This window comes from Triplophysa rosa, linkage group LG18, assembly GCF_024868665.1.
Source record: "Triplophysa rosa linkage group LG18, Trosa_1v2, whole genome shotgun sequence".
NCBI lineage: Eukaryota > Metazoa > Chordata > Actinopteri > Cypriniformes > Nemacheilidae > Triplophysa > Triplophysa rosa.
The window spans coordinates 23,064,420-23,078,774 of NC_079907.1; the positions used below are offsets into that span (position 1 = coordinate 23,064,420).

At 38.9% G+C, this 14,355-nt stretch overlaps 1 protein-coding gene across 43 annotated transcripts in view; it reads right to left on the bottom strand.

The window, feature by feature from the left end:
- The window catches only part of ank3b (ankyrin 3b), a 124,609-nt gene that overhangs the window by 27,030 nt on the left and 83,224 nt on the right, over positions 1-14,355 (bottom strand). For 22 of the 43 annotated variants that reach the window (XM_057358013.1, XM_057358010.1, XM_057358002.1 and 19 more), the window contains 8 exons: positions 13,717-13,815; positions 13,503-13,601; positions 12,191-12,286; positions 11,965-12,037; positions 11,807-11,866; positions 5,464-5,587; positions 3,019-3,030; positions 1,373-1,475 (listed from right to left, as the gene is read on the bottom strand). In XM_057358013.1, coding sequence (XP_057213996.1) covers positions 1,373-1,475; positions 3,019-3,030; positions 5,464-5,587; positions 11,807-11,866; positions 11,965-12,037; positions 12,191-12,286; positions 13,503-13,601; positions 13,717-13,815 — 666 coding nt within the window. The remainder of the gene's footprint in view (positions 1-1,372; positions 1,476-3,018; positions 3,031-5,463; positions 5,588-11,806; positions 11,867-11,964; positions 12,038-12,190; positions 12,287-13,502; positions 13,602-13,716; positions 13,816-14,355) is intronic. The other 21 variants (XM_057357994.1, XM_057358019.1, XM_057358018.1 and 18 more) reach the window with 7 other exon arrangements.

The window sequence follows — 14,355 nt, forward strand, 5'->3', positions numbered from 1 at the left end:
TACATTTATGCATTTGGCAGATGCTTTTATCCAAAGCGACTTACATTACATTATACTGTACATTTGTTTCTAAGTGCAATCCCTGGGACCGAAGCCATGACCTTGGCGTTGTTAGCACCATGCTCTAACCACTGAGCCCCAGGAAAGATAATTAATGACAATTGTATTAAACAAACAATTTGTTGAATTTTATTGTATATTAATTTTTTAAAATAATCAATTTGTTGAATGGGTCGTTTAACTTTGTCGGCTTTAAGTTTGGCCACGTAACGGTTCTTCTACTGCTAACCCAAAATAATACTGACTAGACAAACTTTTAATTTGCTAGCTAATGTCATTTACTTGTGATTTCTTTAGCTTGTTATCAGAAATAATCTACAGGGACTCTATTCCAGAGTTATTATAGTTCTGCTTTTAGTTTTATTCATATTTCAAATTAGCTTTTATTTTTGATTTTTCGTTTTTATGTTAATTTTAGTTAAACTTTTTAGCAATTTTGCTTTATATTTTTGTCATTTTATTTTTTATGTTTTTATGACGCTAAGATTAATTTTATTTAATTTTTTATTATAATTTTAGTGCTTTAAACTTATTTCCGTTTATTCCTGATGAAACATTTACATTTTTATTAGTTTAGTTTTTCCAATCATTTTAGGCCAATATTTTATATAACAGAAACTTTCTCAAAGTTTTAATTTAACGAAACGAAATAATCTTGCTCTATTCTTTGCGTATGTCTACTGGAAGTTAAGTTTGGGCTACACAAGTGTGCATACGCCATAAGGTTTATGTTGTTGCTTTGAAAGCATCTTTAATGAAGCTCAAAATTGTAACTGAATAGGACGACATCATCGCAACATTTGCCAACAGAATTGTGATTGGTCAAACATAAGAGGTAGTGAATCATAAGTAATTTCATTCATCTCCAACGATTTACCTCACAGATGAGTTATTCATTTTATACATATACTGTATATAACTATATATACTTTTTTAGACTACGGGTTAAAAAACGAACTGTGGTATAAAGTCATAACAATGTTTGAATCCAGACTTGTGATCTGGTTTGCCTTGTTTCTATGATGATTGAATAAAAATATTAACACGACTCTTATCTTGGAAAAGTCCTGCAGCAGTGCCATGGTAAAGTGATGGTTTCAGATGGAAAATAACATACCATTGTACTGAATTAGTACCATATTCATATATCGTGACAGGTACTCTGGATTCCAATGTAAACATACACTCGTCTACCCCCGTTATTATGGTTGTGGTGTTTTTGTTTCTATTCATGGCAGTATGCCACAAATGCTGAACTCAACAACAACTCAACACAGAACGTTATGAAAACATGAGGGAAAAGTGGGCATACCGTGTCCTTGGTGGGCGCCAGGATCTCTTCGATCATCATGCTGTCTCGGGTGAAGGAGCTGCGGTTGAGGGTGTTGGACCTATCCGAACTAAAGGAGCGCAGGCTGTTGGCATTTACAGCAATACCATACAGTGCGGGGGGGATTGACAATGAAATACACACACGCACATAGACACAAACAACAAAAACACTCATTACTGCATGCAACCTCCAGGGAAAGTGATGCACAAAGGCGGCGTCACGCTAGCCAACTCCAAACAACGGCGGTCAGAGACGTCACATCTATCACATCTAAAATCACATTCTCTTCTATAATAACAGAAGAAGAGCGCGAGAGAATAAACAGCAACAACCCAACGTTTACCTCACAAATTTATGCAAAAATGATTTCAATATTGTCTTCGTTTATAAATCATTTTTAAAGCTGCAACCTGCAATGTTTTGGTGATCAAGTGCTGTCTCTTAGCCTGTTTCACTAGGGTCAGTTTATAACAGCAAATGTCAGTTTGACGTAATCGGACTTAAAGGCGCAGTTCTTGATTAACAGCGGCCACTAGCGTTGTATTATAGATTTGCAAAGAATGGCTCAGTCCAAACACGACGGTGGCCACCACAGTACAAAAAGATGTGGTTCTCATGTTGACGCAGGGAAGAGATCATGCGGGCATTAGAAAGACTGTAGAAAGAGCCATGTCTTATGTATTACATCAAATAAAAGGTTTGTGGATTTTAAGTTTAAAAATAAGGATAAAAGTCAGGCAGGAGCTAGGACCTGCGTTAATATTATAAAGACTTTACAGCAAAGACGCATTCAATGTATGAAGGGCCGCTCTGTATGTAGATATAAACAGTTTATTCTAAGGTATTACAAACTTAATGGTTCATTACGTAAGGTCTTTATACATATCTTTATAGTTTTGTATATTATATTACATTTCTGTCAATAGATCCTCCTAAAAATGCCGTATTGTTCCTTTAAGGTAGAAATGTTAAACAACCTGCCACTTCATGATTTAAACAGAGATGGCGACAGAGAGGTTACAGATTGCAGCTTTAATTCAAGCAAACGCCAGAAAATGTGTAGTTTTACCATCACCAAATGAGGTCGTGTTAGGTGACTGTCAGGTCTTCATCCTGAGCAGTATCTCATTGGTCACTGCTGAAGTCACGTGACTCTGATTTCATCAAACCTTTACATCAACGTGTGCACAAACTCGCTGGCTTTATCAAATGTTGCGTCCAACTGAAAAATGACAAACACTTGGCTAGTGAAACGCCGTCTTGAAACGAGATTAAAACTGACAGAACACCACACATCTGTATGGTTTAGACATTTACAGAGAAATCCACACATGATACTCTAGTGAACACCTAATAATGTACTAAATCTTCATGGAGAACCCTACTGTAGATGAGACATGACATGACTGATGATGGAATCTCTCTTTGTGAATCCCTGGAAGCTACATAAAGGAATTACTCTTAACTCAAAAATAACACAATTACACAAACATAACTAAACCATAGTCCACAAACAACAAGAACGTAAATTCTTCATCAACTGAAAAACGTGTAAGTACAATGTTTCATGTCACGATGACTCGGGTTAAATGTGGTGGGGGGTCAGAAGCATCATGCCCTCTTACCTGACTTTAGGACTATATGGTGAGAGTTGGAATGGGCGGAGAAAGAGGAAGAACACACATGAGAGAGAGAGTTTCAGCAGAAATGCAGCGCTCATGTCTGGAGATGCACTGTGCTGCGCTCTCGAGCGCTGCTCACACATCCACAACCATCATCACACTCATGAGAATAAAAACATGCCTGATTTTATTCATCTGGAACTGGTGGGATGGTGAAAAGTGGGCGGACCGTATGAGAATAGAGAATACGATTCTTCTCTATATTGACACTAGGGATGCACCGAATGTTCGGCCACCGAATATGTTCGGCCGAATATAGCAAAAAACGCAAGTTCGGTGTTCGGGCGAATATGTGAAGTGGCCGAATAAATTTTACAGAACATGACTTGTGATACGATCAAGCAGCAACCAGCGCAGAGAGAGAGAGAGAGAGAGAGACACATGCGCTTTATTACTGCCGCAAACATTTTGGCAGTGCGTGTGTGTGTGTGTGTGCGTGTATGTGTGTGTGTGTGTGTGTGTATGTGCATGTATGTGTGCGTGTATGTGTGTGTGTGCGTGTATGTGTGTGCGTGCGTGCGTGTGTGTGGAGCATTTTAAAGTGTCAGAGAAAGACACAGCACGGGACTTGCCGCACGGAAGTAAATGTCCGAATGAAAGCGTCTTTACCGGTCGGTAACTTTACTTCAGACGAAAGCAGGCAGTCTGACAGTAGCCCCACCACTCGCGACATCCTTTGACATCATACAGTGGTCGCGTGCACACAGTTCCCTGTACTAAACAACTTGTCAAAGTATGTTCTGTGCACCTTCTGAGAGAACAGTCAGCTTTTGTGGGCGGAGTTTGGAGGAGAGACGTGAACTGAAATGGTTGTCAGTCAGCATCAGTCAGAATTGCTTGCATTGGATGTTTTTTTTTCTCAAATCATTTTTCAATGTAGCCTATAATAATCCAACAGTTTTAGTTTATTCGTATTTTTATTTTATGGCCTAATGTGGAATGACAGTTTTTAATGAAGTGTTTTGTTGTAGGGGTACAGAGTAACTTACATTACATTCTTTTAGCAGTCAGTTATAGGCCTTATTAATATTCATGAAGGGAGAGGGCTCAATATTTTGTTTGAATTTACTTTGTTTTGCTCAATTTTATATTAAGTTGTATTGTATTTTATAGGTATTGTATTTTATATTTTAAGCAAGACAAATTATAAAAAGCACATTTTGACTATTCAGTTTGTGCAATAGTGAAAAAAATGGTTAATAAATAGAAGAAATGCAAAAAACCATGTTCGGTGTTGGGTATTATTCGGCCTTCGGCCAAGTGTTTCACATCATGTTCGGCTTCGGCCAAGAATTTTTGTTTCGGTGCATCCCTAAATGACACATCATCTGCTTTCCTAATATCAAGTCGATATGCATAAAACTGTCTGAAGTGCTCGAGGTGATGTTATTAAACACACTTGTCATCTTCTGAACGGTGCCAGATGTGTAGCTTCAAATCTCACTCAACCGTTTCAGATTATTGAGCACGTCAAAGAGGAAAATCCCCTGCGGCGAGTTTAAACATTAACCATCACGGCCTTCTCTCTCAACAGCACACAGTACTGAATCAAAACATGACAGCCGGCGATCACACACACACACACACGCACGCACACACACACACACACACAAGCACACACGCGCATACACACACACGCACACACACACACACACACACACGCACACACACACACACGCACACACACACACACAAACAAACACGCACACACACACACACACGCGCATACACACACACACACACACACACACCCGCACACGCACACACACACACACACGCGCATACACACACACACACACATATACACACACACATGCGCGCACACACACACACACATGTTGGGTTTCCATGTTTTATGGGGACATTCCATAGACACAATGGTTTTTATACTGTACAAACTGTATCTCATATTCCCTACCCCTAACCCTAACAATCACACACAACTGTCTGCTCTTTTACATTTACACAAAAGTTCATTCTGTATGATTTATAAGCTTGTTTCATCACGGGGACAAGAAAATGTCCCCACAAGGACAAGGGTTTTGGATATTGCCATCTTTGTGGGGACATTTTGTCCCCATACCGTAGGGTTTACCACACACACACACACACACACACACACACACACACTGTAAATAAAGAGTGCAACAGCCTTTAGATAAGACAGCAATGAGGAACTAACATCAGTTTTTAGACACACATTCATACAGGCTTCAAACAGGGTAATGATCATGAATCACCTCCTGCACCCATCGGACCTGTAACCTTCAAAGAGCCGCCCGTGTCTTTATCCGCCCCAGTATAATGTACAGAGAGCTTGTAAACACGTGAAGATGTGCTTTGTCTGTGTTTAAATGAGACTTCTTGTGTGTGGTGAGGGTACGTTACCTCGCCGTGCGAGCTCCCACGCTGAAGCCCAGGTATCCCTCCTGAGGGAGCGAATCATCTCCCAGCTCCCGCAGGTCCTGCGGCCCCAGATACTTATCCGTCTCTCCCGTCATGGCATCTTCACCTACCAAACACACAGAGAAACACTTCAGCATTCTGAACGAAAGAGACGGCCGGGTCAATAATATGAACCGTACTGAAAGTGTACAATGACACCAGAAACGTCTTAAAGAGAAAGTTGAACCAAATTGAACTGTATGAGTTTCTTTCTTCTGCATAACGCAAAAGGAGATATTTTGAAGAACGTCTTCCATCGAATGCAGACAAAACCACTGAGACATTTCTCAAAATATCTTCTTTTGTGTTTCACTGAAGAAAGACTCGCATACAAACACATGAAAGAAAATAAATAATGATATTTTTACGTGAACTATCTCTTTAAGAAAATTAATTTCATGTTGAATGATGCACACACTGCCACTGTAACGGCTGCTGTGTTTCATCTTTCCTCAGTTTTCTTTTCATGACACAGTTTGTGTACAGAAATGTAAGCAAGGCACTTCAGAGAGCATCATCAGGACCATATGTGTCCAGTCCAGCTCACGGCGACCACAAATCTGTTTTAAATAATCATGTGAGACAAGAAAGATTGAAGGCATCTATATCAGAGAGAGAGAGAGAGAGAGAGAGAGAGAGCAGTTGGTGTTAATTGACAACGACAGCAGAAGTCAAGTGAACACAGAAACACACTCAGTAGTGCACACGAGAAGAACATTTCACATCGCATGTTTCAGACACCCGTGTAACGCTCTAACATTCCTAAAGTATGACGGATTTACCCTGTAAAACATCCTCAAAACATCATTCACATGTTTTATACAATGATTTAATTTACAGTTAGGCATTTATTTATTGCTCTTTTTCAAAAGTGACTTACAAAAGTGAGCAAAACAAGAACATTGAAACGTTCATATGATTAAAATAATATTTCATATGACGTATGATTGTGCTGTATTTTAAAATGAGAATTTTGGAGTCTTGAAGGTCTCTTAGAATTGAAAAGCTAAAGATTTGAACTGAAGCCATTCTCCAAACCCCGCCCTCAAATACACGTGGGCCAATCAAAGACAGGCTGAGAGCATTTCAAAGTCTTCTGACTGGCTGAACGATAGCGTCTCACGTACAGATTCATTTCTGATGTTTACACAGTCCACTGCTTTCACAAGTGATTTTGCTCATATACTTCATGCAGGATGTGCAGTTGTCATGACAACCAGCATATGCATGTTCTGCCTAAGCCAGCGAGAATTTAACTTAGTACGCAAATAGATAAAAAACTTGATTGGAATATTCAAGCTGAATGAATTGATATTTAGTGTTAGAGGAAGAATTGAAAAGAGCGCTGCTGTAGACAAACATCACAGTCACAGTTCAGAAAGTGTCCCAGACTGATTGAAAATGTCCTTCTCAATAGAGTAAGATTACACATTCCAACAGTGACGGACCCCCAACACACCCCACCTCACAACCCCTCACCCCGCTGCTAATCGCCCTGGCAACCCCACCCTCCCAATACTGAAACTTTCACTCTTACACACACACACACACACGTTAGGTTTCTATAGATTGTGGGGACAGTCCACAGGCGTAATGTTTTTTATACTGTACAAACTGTATATTCTATCCCCTATCCCTAACCCTATCCCTAAACCTAAAGATCATAGAACACTTTTTGCATTTTTAGATTTGTAAAAAATATCGTTCTGTACAATTTATTAGCTTTTGTGCACATGAGGACCTCAATGTTGGTCCCCACAGTGACACGTGTCCCCATGTGTTGGTGTGTATTCAGGTTTAGGTCCCCACCGGGATATACAAACATGAACACACACACACACACACACACACATGCATCTGCAACCATAAATTGTGAAATTTCCTCAAATGAATTCAGTTTTCTCTCTTACACAATAACATCCACTGGCTGAAGAATACAGTGAGTTCTGAGGTCAGCAACACTTTCAGCACACACACAAACTCACAGCATCGAAATGACATTATACTGAACGCCACTGAAAGTGAACTATTTAACATAAAAACATTATTCACTTTATTTATGAATCATTGCCAACGTTTGAACCACACACACATTAACCTCTGAACATTATCTAAACACACTTCCAACATGAACTAAATCAAGATATGCCACGAATAGACTTTCTAAACTATACAATGCATTATACATTAAAACATAATAACATATAAATACAGCCTGTCCCTGAACGAAAACATCGGCACTATTTACTTTTTAGTTTGTCAGATCTCGCTTGGTCATTTAGGCAATAGTTTTGTCGCTCAAGCATATCTTCGGTCTTCTTTCCCTCTCTACACGCCTCTGCACAGCGTTCATGTCCGAAATCGACACTCCACATAAACAAGATGTCTTACACACGAGAGCGGTCGAGTCCATGGTTCATCCTTCCGAACGTCTACAGCTCCACACTTCAAACAATCCTCACTGCACCATTACTTCCACATTCCCACCGAGTGATGGGATCTCTGGGTCTGCCAGCTTTCGGCAGGGTTGGATCACGGCATTCCTGAAGCCCCGGCAGGGGTGGGACACAATGGAAGTGGAAGGGGGTGTATTTCTATGGTAATGTGGAGCTGGTGCTCTCTGTAATGAGACTCTGTACAACAGACGGCCAACAAAAGAGCCCTGCAAACACACCGGAGAGAGCAAGAGTAACAGAAAAAGACCGCCTGACCCCGGCACTAATGAGTTCTGGAGCTGCCAGAAACCCAACTCACAGAGAACACCGGAACATCCATCCCAAAGCCCACTTCTGGAATCTTCACCAAACACATTTAGCTTCAGAACTTCAGATTCGTGTCTCATTCACAAACAAAATGACTTCTGTGAGCAGTACAAACACAAACTCCTCCTCGAAATAATGTTCATGACTCATTTTTGTGACTATATAACACGGAGGATGTGTATTTTCTTTTCAAACTGATTAAACACAATTGTTGAAACTATGGCTTCATTTCTCAAAACTCTACACACAATACCACCAAACACACACACAAAATGCAAAATGTCACACACATCTTGCAAAAGCAAACACGTCATTAAAAACTAGTAACACAAACATAAAATAATAAGCCACATACACATCAAACAATGTAAAACCCTTCTCTCTTGTGTCTTTGCAGTGTGCTGTGAAGTTTGTGCACATACACACTGAATACATGTATAGATTTTCACTATAAACAGAACTGCGGGGGGGGAGGGGGTAAAAATTATATTCTGAAAACATTGTATTTTTATTGAGTTTGACCAAGGGACAGTGGTGTAAAGTATTGGAGTAAATGTAATTATTTACTGTACTTAAGTATCTTTTTGGCTACTTTGGCTACCCTTACTTACTAAACTGGTCAACCTGGCTTCTTCATGTGAATGCGGGTGCATTGTCAGGTAGTTTTGTGTGAAAGAGGACATGACTGCAGCCGGCGATGAGGCCAAAGCCAGCGTGTCCAGTGCTAAAAGGCTTCGACTTTGTCATTTTCTACTTCACAATATTATTTTATTGATCCGTTTTATTGAAGAGACCTTTTTTGAAGGATATTGGTTTCGTTATGAGCGCTTGAGATTAACTAAGACTTGGGTGTTTGTAATAGATGTTTGTTGCAGTCAGTGGTGCGTGTAACTAGTTACTAAGTAATTAGTTACTGTAATTTAATTACTTTTCCCTTGAACAAGTAAGAGATTACTCTTATTTTTTCTGTAATTTAATTACAGTTACTTCTGATGTAATTAAACTAAATACTGTGTGTAATATATGTGTGTGCAATGGTGGAATTGACATCAAAACTCAAAGTCTAACTTTAAAATCCTTAATGCTTTAATGTATAATTCTCACATTTCTAATACTTTGGTCTGTTAATAATACTACTTTATCTAGTTTTATATTATTTATTTGAATGAATTAAAAGAGCTGTTTCATGTCCATCCTTGAATCAATTCTAATCAAGGTTGATGTAGGATATAGAAAGTAATGAGTAATAAATTAAATACTTTCTTGAGAGAGTCATTTGTACAGTAATCTAATGACACTATTGAGTATGTAATTAGTAACTAGTAATTGATTACTTTTTCAGAGTAACTTGCCTAACCCTGGTTGCAGTTTTGAGGTGTTCAGTTTGATGCGATTGCTCTCCTCACGAATCAACTGTTTCTAGTTTTTCACTGACATGTCTCTTACAGCAAGTGTTGAGGACTAGTGCTGCTTTGACCCTACATTCAGTACGAGTAAAATACTTAAGTATTCTTCAAATACTTGTACTCAAGTCATTTTGGAATTGGTGACTTGTAACTTGTAATGGAGTAATTTTCACTGCAAGGTATCTGTAGTTTTACTCAAGTATGGTTTTCAGGTACTCTTTACACCTCTGCTAAGGGATCAACAGTAGCAGATACATTTGAAGATTCTGTAAGCAAATATGCTTGTGGCTGTAGTGAAAAAAACATTGTGCATGCTGTCTTCAACCTCTCGTTTTCTACATGTACAGTAAGTAAACAAAAAAGTTTTCACACACTTCCGTAAATGAGTGTAGAATGTTTAATGTCAGTATTTTCCCGTGTTGTGTCTGATGTAAAGACCTGTGTTTAGAGTTTGGCAAACTGAGTTTAAAGCATGTAATGTGCTTTTGGTTTTGCAGACTTGATCTAAAGATTTGCTGAATGGGTTCACTGAGTGAGCCTCAAGTATCACTTTTGGTGTCTAAGCGATTAAAAAAAAATGTAAAAAAGTAAATATGGTCAGTGTGGGTTCTGTTTTTAATGTAAGCTAATAATAGTGCTTGGCAGTGTGGGAGGAAATCCCTGAATCTGAGTTATAAGTAGAGAGAGAGCAGATGGAAAAGTAAGTTGCGCCAGCTAAAGCCAGAGTTTTCCAGCCATACAGAAACAGACGTTTGCATTTCTTTGGCTACACGAGTAGAAGTGATTTTTCATCATACGATGAAATTCATTTAATTCCATTCAATTTCAGAACGTTTCCTACAGGAAGTGAATGTGGAACCGGTGAGAGTGCAGTCACATGAGCGCGTGTATTTTGGGTACAGCAGTAATGTGTAAATAACAAGCCATCTGAGTTGTTAATGATGACCTAAGAGTACTCTGAAATATCTGTTTACAGAAACTAAACACCATCCCACACACACACGCATTATTTACCATAATACATGTTTAATATAATAACATATAATAATGATATTAATTCCTAATACGTTTAATGTTCATGAACAGAACTTCAGGTATTTAGCTCACTGAGGTTTTTAGTTTTGAGCTTGAGAGAAACCGTGCAACCAATCAGAACACACAAGCACTACGTAGCAACAGAGAACACACACACACAGAACTCTGTACTGCCGCACAACAACCACACACACAAACATACATTCATCTGTTCTTCTGTAGGAACGGACAGTTCACCCAAAAATGAAAATTCTGTCATGAACTACTCACTCTCGACTTGTTCCAAACTTGTATAAATGTATTTGTTTGGAACAACACAGAGAAAGATATTTGCTTGTAACCAAACTGTTCTTGCACCCCACTGACTGTTTGCTGTCCTACATTCTTCAAAATATCTTATTTTGTGTTCAACAGGGGAAAAATAGAATAATTAAAACATGTAAGTACTTTTTCCTACTATGGGAGTCAATGGGGTCCAAGAACTGTTTGGTTCTAAGCATTCTTCCAAATATCTTTCTCTGTGTTCATCAGAACAAAGACATTCATACGGGTTTGGAACAACTCCAAGGAGAGTAAATGATGACAGAATTTTCATTTTTTTGGGTGAACTGTCCCTTTAACTTATAGGCAACTACATACAATAACAATTTATAAGTGAGAAATATATCATACAGAACTACATTCCCTGATCTTACGGTTTTAAATAAACTGATTCTCCAAATGACTGTTCATGACACAGACACTTCTATTCAATGTCTTTAGTGTTCACTGAAGCTTTGTGTGTTCTGTGCAAAAGAAAAGAGTACACCGCCAAAGACCGCCACGTCCTGAATGAAACACCTGAACCGTAATCACATCTGAAAGCTTTTCACAGACAACACAACTCAGACCGGAAGATTTTCATATAGATGAAGTGATCGTCCAGCAGCAAGAACAGAACCACGACAAAAACACACAGAGAGACGTTGTGAAGAGAGTCTACGACAGCATAAAGACTAAAGAAGAAGCGTTGGTTAGTCAAAAACTGTGAAAAAAAGACCAAGTTAGCAGACGACAGATGAAAGATCACAAAACAAAAGATACCTTCGTCAACATCTGAAATATAGTCCTCACTGAGCATTTCAGGCACATTGGCTCTACGAACTGTGCGGTTTAAATCAAGATAAATCATAATTAGAAATGATACATAAATGAACAAAAATACAAATGAACAGAAATAATAGAGCAGCACAAATATTTACCTTCATCGTCAGACATGTCCAAAACCTCGTTCATGGTTTCTGGAACATTCATTTTATGTTTGTCTGTCACTGTCTGCAAACAAAGAAAAACAACAGACAGCACGATTTCAAGGCAAGGTTTTCTCCTGTCCGGTAGAGAGGAAAGTGTGACCTCGTGTTCTACTGTAGTATCATGTCATGTTAAAGACACATCAATTCATTCAGTTATGTGTGTTGTGTCTCTCACCACAGTGGTGTGAGTCTCCTCGGTCACAACTTTGAGTGTGTCGACGACAGAGATGTAACCCAGACGTCTGGCGATGGATAACGCTGTGTTTCCATTCTGTAAGTCAAAGAAAACACACAATTACACGAATGAATCATTTTTGCATTGCTTTTGGGAATTGATTCATTAATCCAACTATTCGATTTAATAAAGCATACGATACATGAAACATACCATAAAGTTATCACCATTTATAACATGTGATTTACTGATCGCAAAATAAGCAAAAACATATGAATGGTTTACTCTCGCAAACATATCCTTTAACTTCAGACGACATGTATTAACCCACTCAAGTCATTTGGATTACTTTAATGATGCAAGTTTGAGTCTCAAATAAGATATCACGACAGCATTTTAATATCAAATTATTAAGAAAGAAATGTCATATACATCTGGAAGGACATGAGAGAATTTGTACTTTTAGTGAATTATTCCCAAATGCCAGATGCCATCAGCAGAGCTTAGGCCGTGTTCACACTTAACTTCTTTTTTGACAAGAAAAAGTTGACAATGGCGCTTTTTTAGTTAAGGAAACCGCTCGCAGCGTTGTGGTTACAAATAGCAGCCGGCAATGTTCAAAGATAGCATTAGTGCACGAAGGCAGCTTAGAGAGACGGGCTTCATAGGCAGCGTAACGGAAGTCTATTTGAATTATAAACAGAGAGCGTCTTTACTATAACCAATCACACATTTAAAAACTACAATACTAATTTCTAGAAATACAATCAGAAGTTATTGAAAGTGAAAATTAAACTTACATTTATACAAAACTATGCTGCAACAGGCGTTTCGGCCGCCATTTAACTTTTTTGAGCTTGAGCCTTCTCGACCAATCACGTTCCTCGCATGTTGTTATGGAAACGACAGGTCTCTGTCATTGGTTAGCTGTGAAAAAGGTGCTTGACGTAGGGCGTTTTTGTTCAGAAAAGTTGAACTTTTTTGAAAACACGGTTTACTCCATAGGATTATAATGTAAAACAGACGCTAGCAGCTTCAAAAAAGAAGTCAAGTGTGAACACGGCCTTACGCTGTATTTAATCCAAGATATTATTGAATATTTTAACGTCAGCTTTCGTCTAGTGTGTTAAAATCTTTTTTTAAGATGCTGGGGTGTTGTGAACCAACGACTGCCAATGTGTTATTATGTGGATACCAGCGTGTTCTGGATGTCTTTAGCACTTTGCTGTGTAGTCATGAGAGCGAGCCCATGTTTCTGTGTAATACAGTTGCAGTAACAGAGTCATGATGTCACACACACACACATGCTTACCACTGTCAGCTCATTGGGTGAAGCTCCATTCTGCAGCAGAAGATTGATGATGTGTGTGTGGCCCTGCTGTGCCGCCTGGTGTAGAGGTGTGTATCCATTCTGAACATCACACAACACATTCAAACTTGATTTCACATCATCAGTCATCAGAAAATAAACGCACTACTGTACACATACTGTACACACAGCTCTCTGTGGACATCAGGTCATGTACCTTGGTCTTGGCATTGACTTTGGCCTGGTTCTTCAACAGAAAGTGCACCATCTTCACGTTGCCATAGTGACAGGCCACATGCAGGGGGGTGTATCCCATCTGAAACACACGTGACCCAGCTTGTGAGCTTTTCATTTGCATTTGAGGATGAATAATTCATGACAGACTTTTCATTTTTGTGTGAACTATCCCTTTAAGGCTTTTTAAGGATCTGGACATCCGGACATACGCTGTTTATCTTGTTTACTCACATATACTGCATTAGTATCAAAGACTAACAAAACTCTAAAGACATTAACAAAAGGTTTGCATGAAAAACCATTTGTATTGATCCTCATTTCAAGTCATTAAATGACACAATATGAGCATGATCATCTTTACTCAGTGATACACAGAATGTGAAACAGACTTTGTTCTGTTTTTATTCCCTCACTGTGTGTGCTGTGATCTGATGTTGTCTGTGGGTCATTGTACTGAGTATTGATCTGAATCTCACTGCATGACCTCGACCTTCAAAGCCGGTCGATGTTTACACATGAGCGGACGGTGAGGAGACATGACATCAGGATCAGCCTCTGTGTGTGTGTGTGTGTGTGTGTGTCATGAACCCCTGTTAAAATCGGAATACTTTTCAAAATA